We start from the raw sequence: 14,206 nt of genomic DNA, 5'->3' as shown, positions 1-14,206 counted from the left end.
GGCGGAAGATCGTTCTCTCACATCGCAGCCAAGACATGGAACGAGCTACTGGCAGACATCAGACGCGCCCCCTCCCTGAAAACCTTCAGGAAGACCCTCAAGACCTGGCTCTTCGGCTGAATGGAGTTGCGCCCCCCCCCCGCGCCTTGAGACCCTCACGGGTGAGTAGCGCACTTATAATTCCCTGACTGATTCTCCGACCAAGCAAAGTGCAGGGTGTTCACTTGGTTTGACGTGCACTATGTGAGGGCTGAAAGAGCGCTAATGGCAACTCTTAAAAGTATTCCATGCAGCAATAGACTGTACCAGTGATTCTCCTGTGGATTTGTCGAATCTCCGCCGGTGTGGTCCGGTGGCTTCCCTTGGACCAGTCCGGCCCGGTGCCCCGCTTGGCGCTCCAGGTATTGTGTGCATGGACTGGAAACTCACGACAGACATTCCTGGTCAGCCGGTGCAACGTTGCGTGCCTTGAGTGGAAGGAAGGACCCGTAGGCCTCTGGGGAGGCATTTCTGATGGCGACTAAACCCGACTCAGACAAGCAGCACTCGCGATCTGGCAAGGGATCCAAACATATCCAGACCAACAAGTTGGACCGCTAAATGATGCCGAGAGGGTCCCCACCGGATCCGAGAAAGATTCCATCGTTTGGAGGCGACACAGTTGGTCCCTTGACTGAGCCTACACTGTCGGACGTGATGGCGGTTATCGACGGCGTCAAGTCATCCCTTGGACAGAAGTTGGAACTGCTAGATAATAAACTAGACACCGTCACCATAGAGGTCAATCTCATCCGCGCTGACCTCACGAAGGCAAGTGAGAATGTAAAGTCTTTGGACATAAAGACGGCGCGTCTAACGGATGATGTGGCTTTGCTCCAGCAGGAGGTGCGTGACCTTAGAGCCGCCAGTGACCTCACCGCTCGGAAACTGGATGAGTATGAAGGGAGGGCAACAGGATCAACGTCCGAATCATAGGAGTTCCTGAGAAGGCTGAAGGTCCAGCCCCGGATCTATTTGTCAAAGACATTATCCTCAATCATCTCAAGCCCAAGGGTTTGGGTGACTTTTTCACCATCGAAAGGGCACAAAGGGTGCCTGGGGGAGGCTAAGACCCGGAGGGCCCCTACGAACAATGATTGCGAGGGTGCTGAATTTTAGGGACCGTGACGCTATCTTGCAGGCCTCTCGGTCCGGGGGCCCCCTGAAGTACGAAAACACCACCCTTTTCTTTTTTCCTGACTTCACACAGACTGACCAAAGTCTCTTTGGTGTGAAGAAGAAGCTCCGAGACAGAGGTCTCAAGTATGCAATGATGTTTCCGGCCCGGTTGAGGGAAGGGCATGGTTTTTCGACAATCCAGATGTGGCGTCAGACTGGCTGGACAGTCGCCCCCCAGATGGGCCAGAGGGGCGAGATCGAGATGGTGATGGAGGCTTGCAGAGACAGGAGTGACCGCTATTGCTGTGTGGGTGACTGTTGAGTCTGACAGGTGGTGTGTCACACCCACGGGGGCTTCGTTTTACTTGACCTCGAGATTAAGAAATGGGGCAGGCAGGGGTTTGGGTTGTCTCTTAAAGGGGCTTGGGGCTCGGACCTCCTCCCATTTTCTACTTTTAGTTAGTCAGTAGTTGGTTCTGGGTGACAGGCACACTGCTAGTTGGGGATGAGCGGAAGCCGTGAGCAGGGGTGCAGGGGGGGGGGGGGGGACTGAGAGGTTTGTGGGTCTGGGGGTTTGTGGTTTTGTTTGAATTTGTATCTTTTCTTTATGTTTAGCATCAGGTGACAGAGCTATGCTTGTAATTTATCCATACCGTTTCAATGCCAATCGTTAGGCAGGGATCAGGGATGACTGTGCTCAGCTGGAATGTAAACAGCCTTGGAGATAAACTTAAGAGGGGAATGGTGAATCAGCTAATTAGAAGACACTCCCCAGATGTAGTACTACTTCAGGAGACTCACCTCATCGGTAGCCGATGTATGGCCCTACACAGAGGAGGTTATAAACTGGTTGCTCATGCTGGGTTTACCTCGGGATCTAGGGGAGTCGGCACTTTAGTTAAGAACTCTTTCCCCCTTTGCATTCAGGCCACATGGTCGGACTAGAGAGGCCGCTACATCGGGATAGTGGGAGGGGAAGGTAGTTACTTACTTTTATGTCCATCCATATCCCACCTGGTCTTCAAGCAGACACCTTCCATGACATCTCTTTGCCGCTGGGTTTCCTTGTGATGGGGGAGGGGGGGGGGGGGGGGGGGGGGAACTTCAATGCAGTGGTAGATGGGGACCTAGTTAGACTCCCGGCACGAACATTGAGACCGGCGCAGAGATGGCTCCCTGACTTCTTACAAACAACCGGGCTTGTCGACGGATGGAGGATTGGAAATCCAAACGTTGTACATTCCACCCAAGTGCCCGCTGCGCATCACAACCTTTCCAGAATAGATTACATGCTGTTACCAGCGTCCCAGGCCGCCACGACGTGCAACATACGACACCTGGGAAGAGGGGTCTCCGATTACTCCCCGATCTTGCTCCGAGTGGAGACTGGTCAAGCAGATGTAGGAAGAGTAGCCCCAATTAATGCGTGGCTCCTGAAAGACCCGGCCACTAAGAAAGAAATCACTAAAATCACGGACAGATATTTCCTAGAAAATAGCGGTACAGTGGACTTGGCGTAGACTCTGAGGGAAGCTTTTAAAACTGTGATTCGTGGGGCGGTAGTGTCTCTGGTCGCCGGGAAAAAGAAGCGGCGACAGGTCGAAATGGACAGGGTAGAGGCGGAAGTGGTGAGGCTGGAGCATGAGGTGTCTCGGGCAGTGGCCCCAGACGATATGCACTGATTAAAGCTGTGCCTGGATGAAATACAGGGGCCTTGCTGGAGAAAAGGCCAGAGAACAAAATGATAAGGCACAGAGCCGGATCTATGAATATGGAGACAAGACCGGTAAATTAATAGCGTGGCTTGAGAGGAGGGAGTTGGCGTCGAGGCTGGTGCCGGAGCTATAGGGGGAAAATTCCAATACGATAAGGGACCCACAGGGAGTGGCCGACGAGTTCTCAGAATACTATGGGGGGGTATACACCACTGCCGGGAAATACTCAGAGGCAGACAATGTAGAAATGATCAATGACATTCGGATGCCCTCTCTATCAGATGACAATAGGGAATACTTAGACTCCCCATTCACCAACGACGAAGTGGCACAGGCCATTAGAGGGGTTCATTCTGGGTAAGCCACAGGCCCGAAAGGAATTCCTATAAAAGTTTATAAATTGACTGCTAACAAATTGGCCCCCTTTGTGCAGTCCATGTTCGCAGAGAGTAAGGAGAAAAGTCGGCTCCTCTACGACCAGCGGGTGGCAAATATAGTGGTCATCCACAAGGCGGGCAAGCCCAGGACACTCTGCTCATCCTATCGGCCCATCTCGTTGCTAATTGCTGAACCAAAAGTTCTAGCGAAAATGTTTGCGACAAGACTTGTCAAGGTTATCACTACCCTGGTACATCCGGACCAGTCCGACTTATGCCACACCAAAGAACTGCTCTTAACCTGCGCAGGTTACATGGAGTTTTGGGTAGATCCCCTACTATTCAAGAGCCGGCGGTGCTGGTGTCACTTGATGCCACTATGGCGTGCGATAGGGTTGAGTGGCCCTGCTTGTTCGCAGTCTTGGGAAAGATGGGCTTTGGACCAGAGTTTATGGACTGGTGTGTCTATTGTATACCGACCCCCTTGCCAGAGTAGTGGTAAATAATCATAAGTCTGCTGACTTTCCCCTTGGCAGAGGCACGAGCCAGGGATGCCCCTGATCACAGCTTGTTTGCTTTAGCGCTGGAGCCACTTGCGGCGTGGGTTCGATGGGACTGATCGATCCGAGGACTGCGATGGACTTTGGATTGGGAGGACAAAATTTAATTGAATGCTGATGATATTCTGCTCTATCTCACCAATCCAAGGGGTTCCCTGGATGTGCTTGCCATATTTGGGAGGTACTCTGGGTTTGCAATCAACTGGTCTAAGTCGGTGTTTTTTGTCCTTAGGAGGGACCCGCCGGTGGTCCCGGAAAACTGCCCGATACAAGTCGAGCCGTTGGGGTTTCGATACCTCGGTATCTATGTCACACTTGACCCAAAATTACGATACGAAAACAATTTGCGTCCCCCCATGGCCCGATTTAAAAGAGACATGATGCGTTGGCGGGCACTCCCGCTGTCTCTTTTGGGCAGAGCAGTGCTCTTCAAGATGATGGCCCTTCCCCGATTTTTATATGCGCTCCAGAACACTATGGACCCCGTACCAGCGTCCTATTTCAAGGAAATAGAGGCTCTCCAGAGACAACTTCTTTGGGAAGGCAGACCCCGTATAGCCTTTTCCAAGCTCACCCTCCCCTGGTATGACGGAAGAATAGGGTTGCCTGACCTATGGAAATATTATTGGGCCTCCCAGTTGGCGGCAGTAAATCACGTTATATACGGGGCTCCAGTAGATCCCGGCTTTGCAATGGACCGCTGGCAAGCGCCCGGGGCGATTTTACCAGGGCACTATATGCCAGATCGGGACGATTTTCCCTTGCGGGTCCTACGGCACACGCTGTGCAGGTGTAGCATGCAGTCAATAGACACCTTCTAAGTGGGAGGGGAGACTTACGCTTGCCATCCCATTATTAAGTTCAGAGAGATTAGGAAGCCTTTGGAAATCTAAGGGGTTGGACAAATGGGAAATCATTGGGATTACACAGATTAAAGACATTTGGGGGAAGGACACAATTCATACGTTCGACTCCCTTAAGCAGCAATATCACCTTCATGATGGGGAGCTCTTCCGCTATCTCCAGGTCAGACACGCATTACTTACACATATCCCCGTAGGCACGCTACTCCCAAATGCTCCTCCCCTTGAGGACTCTGTGTTGGACGGTCTTCTCCCCAGTAAAACCATCTCCCTAATATATAAAAAAACTAATGAATAACACGGAGGACCCGCTGGTACTTACTAGGACACAGTGGGGCGCAGATGGACTTGAGTTGGATGACGAGGATTGGCGGGAGGCGGTCTCCTCTCCACGGTTAGTGGCAATACAGATGAGGCTTAGATTAGTGCAGTTAAAGATTCTTCACAAATCATATGTCACGGGCCTCGTCTGGTCCTAATGGGCAGGTCAGAGTGTGGGGAATGTCGCAGGGGGTGTGGAGAACTCGGCACATTTTTTGGCACTGTAGGGAGGTACAGGTCTATTGGGTAGAGATTCATGATAAACTACGGGATGTCCTGGAGATGGAGATACGGCCAGAGGCTCGTATGTGTATTTTAAATGTCTGGGAACCCACAGATCTGTGTGCGTATAAGAGACAGTGGGTAACGTTAGCATGTATGGTTGCCAAGCGTAACCAAAGGAAATGATAGACGGAGCGTTGACAACACAAGCACTCAACCCCAGTCAACTGATCTGGGTTTAATCCATCACCGTTCTTTAGCCCACTCTGCCACCCCAGTTCAGACATGGCCATATGCAATCAGTCTGACCCTGTGCCTCATGGGAACAGTCAAGCCCGAACTGCCAAGCCATGCTTTCCCTGGACCGGAAACAAGCTACCGAGGACCGGTTTCTGGCATTTCAGCCGTCTTCAGCCCGGCTTGCTTGAATCCAGTGGCAAAGTGAGCAAGGGACTCACATCTGAGCATACTCTGCCAACTTATGGCGAACAAAGAAAAACCAAAGGAAATGATGGACGGAGCGTTGACAATACAAGCACTCACCCCCAGTCAACTGATCTGGTTGCCAAGCGTAACATCGCTCAGCTATGGGGACCGGGACGGCCGGGTCGGGAAATGGGCAGATGACCTGGACTGGTGCATGTTTAGGGAGAGGTCAGTCTACACCTCTAGAGGTTGTCCCCAAAAGTGGGGTAAGATCTGGGCAGACTGGAACTCCTGTTGTGGTGACATTTGTACACCCCCAATCAGTCTGGAAGAAGTGGAGGCGCAGGAGTCCCAGTGATCCCTTGATTATCATCCTGTATGTATTGTTTGAATTATGGACCTGTATATTTGAAAACTGTGTAACTGGTTACCTGATGTCTTTTGTTTGTTGACCACTAGTAAAAAAGATTTATATATAAAAAAAAAAGTATTCCGTGGGACAGTGCCACTATTTAAAACTCTAGTGCAGCTTACAAGGCTGGTCTTGGTAACCAAACTTTGCAGCTGAAGAAAGAACTATCGGGTCACTTGGTGACGGCAAGCCAACTGATCGACGGAACTAAATTTTGGGGTGTTTTAAATTACTTCTTCTTTAAGAATGATTTGTTGTCGGAACAGGAGGCCACTGTTCCTGCCAGGGCCTGGGAGAACTATTTTAATATTCTTTAAGACTTGACGGAAGACAAGTCCTCCTCCACCTTTATCACCCCGATTGTTGGGTTTACGGTCAAGAGGAAGGAGGTGAGAAATGCTATTATCACAATCCCTTTGGATAAGGCTCCCGGGGCCAATATTGTCCAGGGTGACCTTTTAAAATCTCTGCCGGATGTGTGGGCCTCGGTTATCACCGGTCATATCAATGCAGCTAACAAAGGTCCCCTGTCTGATGCTTGGAAGAGATCTTTTATCGTCCCCATATTCAAGAAAAGCAATGGAGTAGACCCATCCTGTTACAGGATAATCTCACTAATCGACAAGGAGGTCAAGATTATTGGAAGGGTTATTTTGGAGTGACTCATCACATGGGAAAATGAGTGGGCCTTGCTTTCCGAAGAACAGTATGGGTTCAGATATGGCAGTGGTACAATAGAACAGAATCTCAACTTACATCTCTTGATTGCAAAATACACCAGGGTGAAGTGGGAGCCATTCATATGGCCTTCATGGACCTCAGCTCAGTCTTTAATCAAGTTAACAGGGAAACTCTCTGGGCGGAGTTGAGGTCCATGGCTGTGGATGCGGCCCTGGTAGGATTTATGAGCGCTCTCCATACTGACCTCACAGGAGTAGTTGGATATGATTCTAATGGCAAATGCACCAGCCCATTTGCTTTGAAAAGGAGCGTCCAACAGGGTTGCATCCTTGCACCATTTTTATTTGTCATATACATCAATTGGCTGGAGGGTGTTTTAACTAACGTAAGGGCAGATGGACCTTAGGGGTGACTTATAAGCTTAAAGTGCAGTCAGTGACTGGGATATAAGGAAAACCTCTTATCTCAAATGAAAGGGGCATGCACCATTTCACGAAGGCTGCAAAGGCAAACCTGCAGACACAGTCTGCATGGGCTCCCATGGGTTGCACAATACATGCCTAATCCCATGGGAGACCCCTCGTATACCAATGCCCTAGTTACCTTAGTACCATATACTAGGGACTTACAGTGGTACACCAGTATGCCCTTTGTGGGTTTACAAAGTACTCCTCAGTAAATAGGGGAAAACCAACACAGACACTGGAGTCCTGATTAGCAAGATTACAGTGTATTACAGTGAAAACACGCAGACACCAGTCAAAAAGTGAGGGTAACTTTTCCAGAAAGATCCTACTTTTCTACACCCCATATCGCGAGTCAAGAATTTTCAGGGGAGGTGTCAAACCCACTGCTGTTTTGTAAGTCAACATATAGGTCAAGTCAAGGTCATATGTTTAATGAGGAGCAAGCAAGCCATCCTCATCATCATCATCATCATCATCATTCTGAGGTGTTCCCTATTATGGCACAGGACCAGAATCTGAGACAAAAATAGAACAAACCACTGCTGATAGATGAGTTTTGTTACATGTAGGAGAGTAGGGTCTGCTTTTCTATGGTCACCCCATTTGTTGCTTTTTTGCTTCACTGGATTTCGACTTAATGTGGCTGTGGGCCTGCCAATCCGACCCACAGCCTGCTGTTCTCTCTCTAAATTCACATCCATGTACTTTAGGTTCATAACCAATTGGACATTGGGTCACCTTATCAGCCCCTGTACAGTGTACTATAGGTACCCAGGGCATAGGTGCATCCAAGGCCTACCAGGGGCTGCAGCATATCTTTTGCCGCCCGTGGCTGGCTATCCAAACTGACAACTGGCTGATCACTCAGCTGGGGCAAGGTGGTGTAATCACCCCTTGCTTAGATATAGTATACCTATATCAAAACCTATATCTGGACACATATGCACCTATAAGTCACTCCTATGGCAGGCCTTAACAATCCTGGAGGCAGAGTGCCTGGTTTTATGTGAGATGGTGCTCTATCATGAGCTGAGCCTGTCTGCAGCTTTCGGGACCAACTCCCTTAGCTGTTCTGGGATATTGCCATACCATATACTCTTAAGTGCATTATAATCCTCGCGGTTACTTGCTAACTTTGGTTGGCTTTATCAAAACATGTCGTGTAAGGTGTCATACGCTTTGGAATACTACCCCCTCGCCAGTTCTGGCGACGGGGGTAGCATTCCACCCTTCTAGAGGGAGAAGACATGTTACTTTGCATAAACGCGGTTAAATCTAACCAGAGCCCCAGCATCACAAAATGGATGCTGCTGCCACAGACACAAGTCTGGCCTCCTGCTGCTGACCGAAACTCCGGCAGGGGAGGCCTGGACAAATGGTATCCTGTCACAGGGAGGTGTTACACCACCCCAGACAGGAGATAGTGGATTGTAGCAGGGATGGTTGAATGAAACTAGACACTGCCTGGGGCGCACAAGGCGTCCCATGCATAGTCCAGTTCAGACCGGTGCTGGGGCACTCCAGCCCCAGCTCTGGCACGAAACTGGACAAAGGGAAAGGGGTGTAACCACCTCCTTCCTGGTTCCCACCCATAGGAGGGACCTAGCAGGTGATCCAGCCCCTAGATTTGGAATAAAGGTAGGAGCTGTGCCAACTAATTTTAGATCATCTTGACTGAAACTTTGAAACGAAACTCTGGACCCTTCGACATCCTACTCAACGTAGAAGACTGAAGAATCTCCCTTGTGGTCAAGGAGTGGCCACCCTGTGCAAGCAGGCACCATCAGCGCCTCAAGACTTCCTTTGCCGTTGCTCCCGCCGGAGCTCGAACGACAGAGGCCGACAAGACCTGGACTCCCAGACTTCCAACAGCCCGATCCACAGTCCCAGAAAAGCTTAGACCCGTGCAGGCGACGAGAGACGTGGGACCGGCCATCTTGAAAAGTCGACGAAGTGCTTCCAGCGCAGCTCCCGAGGCACCCTCGACGTTGTGCTTTGGGGTTTGAGAAGCCCCAGCCCCGAGCAGCCTGTGCTTCAAAGATCACCTCTCCACACTCTCCGAGTGCTTTGTGGGGCCCTTTTCCACTTTTCCTGCTCGACGCGTTGTCCGGTCGCTTGCCCGTTAGCTAATGGCCCTGTGAAGACGAAACCTCGAAACTACACTGCTGGTCAGGTTGCTCCAGACTGGCCCCAGCTCCCCTGAAAAGGAGCCATCGATCTGACCTTCCCGGTCCGATCAAGAAGACATCTTCGAATCCTGCTTCGGTTGCCTTTTCCAAGGCTTGGTGACTCCGAATCGAGTACCGACACCGCCAACAGCAAGAGCCTTCGTGGGACAGCTCGTGTTCACCAGCTGGTCATCCTCGATCCTTCCTGGTCCACGTGGCAGTGGAGACAAACACCTCGACATCACCTGATTGCAACCTGACATTACCTGGTTCCTTCCTGGTTTCTCGCTGGTCACTGGCTAGTGACCTGAACTCTGTCCCCTTTGCTTTCAGGTACTCTACATCTTCGATCCACCCTTGGATCCAACCGGACTCTTCTCTCCTGGCCGCCTGCAGCTTCTTCATCTCCAAGCTCCATAGAACTTCACAACGAAACCAGACACACTTTGGCACCTATGCACCTGCTTCCTGTGGGTGAGGTAACAATATAACTCTGGTGCTCTTATAGTGGATTACACCTCTAGTGTCCTAGTTTTAAGTGGCTAAGTTCTAGTCCAGTCGGAAGTCTCCGAAACCTAACACTTTCTGATTTTTACGCACCATTGACTTGTATGGTAAATGCGGTTGCCTATAGACTCTGCACCCGTATCCTGTGGGCCTCTCCCGACCTAACTTTCGTTAGTCCAGTGTAGGCCCAGCGATTCCCAAGGCCCTAGGCCTGTTCATTGTTTGTGACGTGGTACTTATACCACTTTCTTAATATATGGTTTGAGTGGCCACCTGGCCTATCCATAATTGTGCAGCCCATTGTATGTTATACTTTGTTCCTTGTTTAACGCTTGTGCTCCTGTGCTCATAAAGAGTTAAGGGGATTATTCTAGAAATAAATACATATGTTTTGTAATATATAACTTGTGTGGTGTCCTTTCATTTGGTATTTAAAGGGATTGCATATGGTAAAACAGCTGGCTTCACATGCCCTCTTGAGTTTAGCCTAAGACTGCTTTTGTCCATGCTACCATTAGGATAGCTGGTCTATAAGGTTGACTTACAACCAATCACCATAAGGGTCGTTTGGACTGGTGCAAGGTGCTCACTAGAATAGTGAACACCATATACCAGGCTAACTTCTCACATTACAGCACTGGTTTAGAGTCAGGATGCATAACAACTGGCTATACACTTGGGAGTCTGTACAGACCCAATAATGCAGATAGATACTGGAAACTTGACTGGAGGCCCCTCTGGTTCTGTGGGGCCCATATGCATGCCATAGGCAGCCGGGAACAAACTAAAGATTATTACTCTGGATCCCCATCAGTAGGCATGTAAAGAAGGGAACTGATGCATTATCCATATAGTGCAGTCAAATCAGAAAGACAGTGCTTTCAGCCTCAAAAAAGGTAGGGAAAACACTAAATAAGTACCAAAAATACAACTTTTTCAAAATCCAAAAACATGAATATCACACAGATCTCCCAACAGAGGTTATGTCAAGGACCACAGCTTTGCTTTCAAAACTGGTATCCTCTAGTAATCTGCATACATAATAGGACTATTTCCTTTCACAATATAGTTCAAAACACACTCAGGCACATGGCTTGAGTTGCTCATGAAATTTAACAGAAGTTTCTGTTAAATACCCCTTGAAATGTGAATCCAATAAGACAAACTTTAGTGTTCACCGCCATTACAAAGCTCGCCCTATTGTCACAAAGCACCACCAAGGCATTACGAAAGAATGGATCTAGTGATGAAGCACAGCTTGGATTCATAGGTCTTTCTTGACTCAAATGCATCCTAAACTCCCTTCACAACCCCGAGCTAGAAAAAGTCTTATTAGGTAAAATATTTCAAAATATGTCCTGCTCAAAGCCCAGCATGTCTGCAAGATCAGAGAGTCTATCCCGAGGGCACTTTATTCGCTGAGAATGCAGGACATTCAAGTATCAGAAATAAATCTCACCCACATCTTGTTCTGCTGCTCGTGTAGCAGCCTTCGATTTTTTTTTTCTAGCAGTTGCGTGTGCATTTGAAATAACTTGCTTCAGAGAAAACTGAGGGATGGATTAAGTGGGTAATGTGACTCCTGTAAGATGTGTGCTACCTGTACGGTCATCGAGCCTCTGCCAAACATATGCACTGCCACGCTCAAACCTGTAATGTCTCAGAGGACCGTTAAAACAGAAGTGAAATTAAGTTTGGGCTTAGAGAAGTGTTAAAAGGGTAACTCAGAACGTTATACTAAGATAGGAAATTAGACCTTTCCTGTCCCCAACCTGTGCTATAGTATTCTACCATAAAACTTCCGCTCATGTAAATGTATTTCAATCCAATTAGTTCCAACCAATTTACTCCTTGGGAAAGAGCCGTAACACACCCGGCTGAATTCAAAGTGGAAAATATCAGTGAAGCAGGTGCTGTCTGGAAAAAACGAGGCACATGCATGATTTTGAGGAAGAAAACAATTTGGGAGAATCAATAAAATACAAAGATAAAAAAACATCTTACATCCTTGTCTCCTAGGGTTTCCAGAAGCAAAAGCAGAATGGTTTTAAAGTGCTCATCCCAAACTCCCATGTCATCTTCTCGCGTGATCTTCAACAGCTCACAGAGGGCTCCTTTTCTTTCTTCAACCCGCTCGTTGTGATTGGACAATTCCTTTAGAAGATCAGCCACCAGATCCGAATGATCAATAGACACTGTGACAAAATGAGAAAGAGGTTACTTTATTGGTAAAGTTAGGGTGTATTTCAGGTTTTGTAGTGGGAGCACAGGCAAGGCACAGTCTACAGCTGATAACCAACGAAAAGTCTCTTAGCCAAGAGGATGCCCAATCCATTGTGTTTAGGCTAGTGATCCGAGGTCACCAATATTTTATAATACTATATACTGCTGTTTGAAAACATCTAAGCAATAACAAATATTAATTTTAGACACTCAAGATATGTAGTAAAGGACTGGCTAGGACTCACAAACAGCTCACTGGAGCAAATTCATGATTATTACTCCCTTGCAGGATTTGAGAAACTACAGGTCAGCATCACTAGGAAGAAGACTTTTTTCTTTTGACTTCCATGGCTTTCTCACTGTATCAAGTCTCTCAAAGATTTCAGTGACAAACTGGTGGTATCACTACGGTCTTTGACTTGTGAACGTTTCAGCTTTGCAACATCTAGCCTCAGGTGTTCGTTAGAGTAGCTTAACTACAGCGTCTGCTTTATATTTTAGTCCTTTTATTCCACTTACTCAGGAATTTATTAAATATTTCTTTTGTCGTTTCGTTTTATATTCAAATATAAACTTCTACACTTCCTTTGAAATATTATCAAAATAAGTCATTGAAAGCGCTCAGACTTCATTCACTTTATATTAATAGAGTGTTTCATGAATCCGCGATGGCATCTATGAATGACCTGGTCCAGGGTTATTTAATCAAGCAGAACTGTATGAACATTCTGCTTCATGGGGCCAGAATTTATTATTGGGCGGGGGGGCGTGGGGTCAGTTTGGCACCACACAAGGTTGAAACCACCCTGGATCTGCAGCTTCTCTCACATTTCATAGCTCCTTCTGTCCATGTTACTACCACGCCCAGAAGAGAGGTGGGCCGAGGCTATTGATTAGGACACTGAAATGCAGATATGAGATGGGCCTGCACTAGACTTTACAGCCCATGGCCCCTCCATTGTCTTCAACGGAGCTCTAAACATTCCAATATTGTAAGTGATGTTATATGCACGTTTCCCTAATCTATCCACAGTTTTCAGCTTTTGGCTGCTTTGGCATCTTTATCATAATCAAAGATTGTCTGCTATTCCAGATCTGATTGTAAGCAACGCAGTTGAGCGGGTGAACTACAGTTTTTAGAAATGAGGCTTATGGCAAATTTGTATACATAGAGGGACAAGTCTACCAAGAACCCTTCTAAATCAAAGGAGAAAACAATATACCATGCGTAATTGTGCATACATGTAAAACTGAATGACACACATTTTTTACAAGAATACTAAATTTTGAATGACCTCGATAAACCAGACAAAAACAAGTTTTTTGTCAGTCACCAACCTACACAGGCAACTCAGCCCAACAACTCGTGCAAAACTGTGCTCGAGTGCAGTGGACCAAAAATGCGACTTCTCAATGTAAACAAAATATGGGACCCCAAGGAAATGCCATCTTTATCCATACATGCGCTTAAGCTTCCATTTCCTGACAATACCTACTCATGTAATTTCTAATTTATGAATAATAAAACTAGTGAAAGCCAATTGAATTACAATCATGGCTTCAGGAGAGTCGACAAATAAAGGATATGCAATGCCAGTGGTTCAGAGACTGTCGAACAAAAATTCGGAGCTTGCAACTGGTAAATAACACTTTGTTACACTTACGTTCAGCTCTGTTCGTTACAATGTAAGGGCCCAACCGGAAAATGAATCCTGGAAGAATTCAGTCAAGATGCACATACATGATACACCATAACTTAAAAGCAGTCAAGAACTCAAACTGAATGCATCAGCTAGGTAAATCTAAAGTATCCAAGCATGATGCACATCTGACTGTGAAACGTTTCCTTCTCTCCAGATGTATATGGTCAACAAGAAAAAGCTTCTTGCCTTCTGTAAAGGTATTTCTGGAGATATATAACCTTCCCACAGATTCCTCAACAATTAACCTCCTGGCCTCAGATTTATCCAGAAACACTTCTCAATATCTTTTTAGCACCAAGTGGTGCTTCATCTTCCGGACAGGACAAATGAAAGGAGCAATGACAGCAACTAATACATTGAGAAGCTAACATATTATTGTGAATGTATGACGTTACAACGCATG

At 47.5% G+C, this 14,206-nt stretch overlaps 1 protein-coding gene across 2 annotated transcripts in view; it reads right to left on the bottom strand.

Moving 5' to 3' along the window:
• The window catches only part of CLASP1 (cytoplasmic linker associated protein 1), a 1,635,412-nt gene that overhangs the window by 182,719 nt on the left and 1,438,487 nt on the right, over window positions 1–14,206 (bottom strand). For both annotated transcript variants that reach the window (XM_086957100.1, XM_086957101.1), the window contains one exon: window positions 11,882–12,072. In XM_086957100.1, the coding sequence (XP_086813226.1) occupies window positions 11,882–12,072 (191 nt within the window). The remainder of the gene's footprint in view (window positions 1–11,881; window positions 12,073–14,206) is intronic.

Source organism: Lissotriton vulgaris, chromosome 2_1 (assembly GCF_964263255.1).
Source record: "Lissotriton vulgaris chromosome 2_1, aLisVul1.2, whole genome shotgun sequence".
Taxonomy (NCBI): Eukaryota; Metazoa; Chordata; class Amphibia; order Caudata; family Salamandridae; genus Lissotriton; species Lissotriton vulgaris.
Note: the sequence above shows the minus strand (reverse complement) of the source record. Positions and strands in the feature narration are given on the sequence as shown.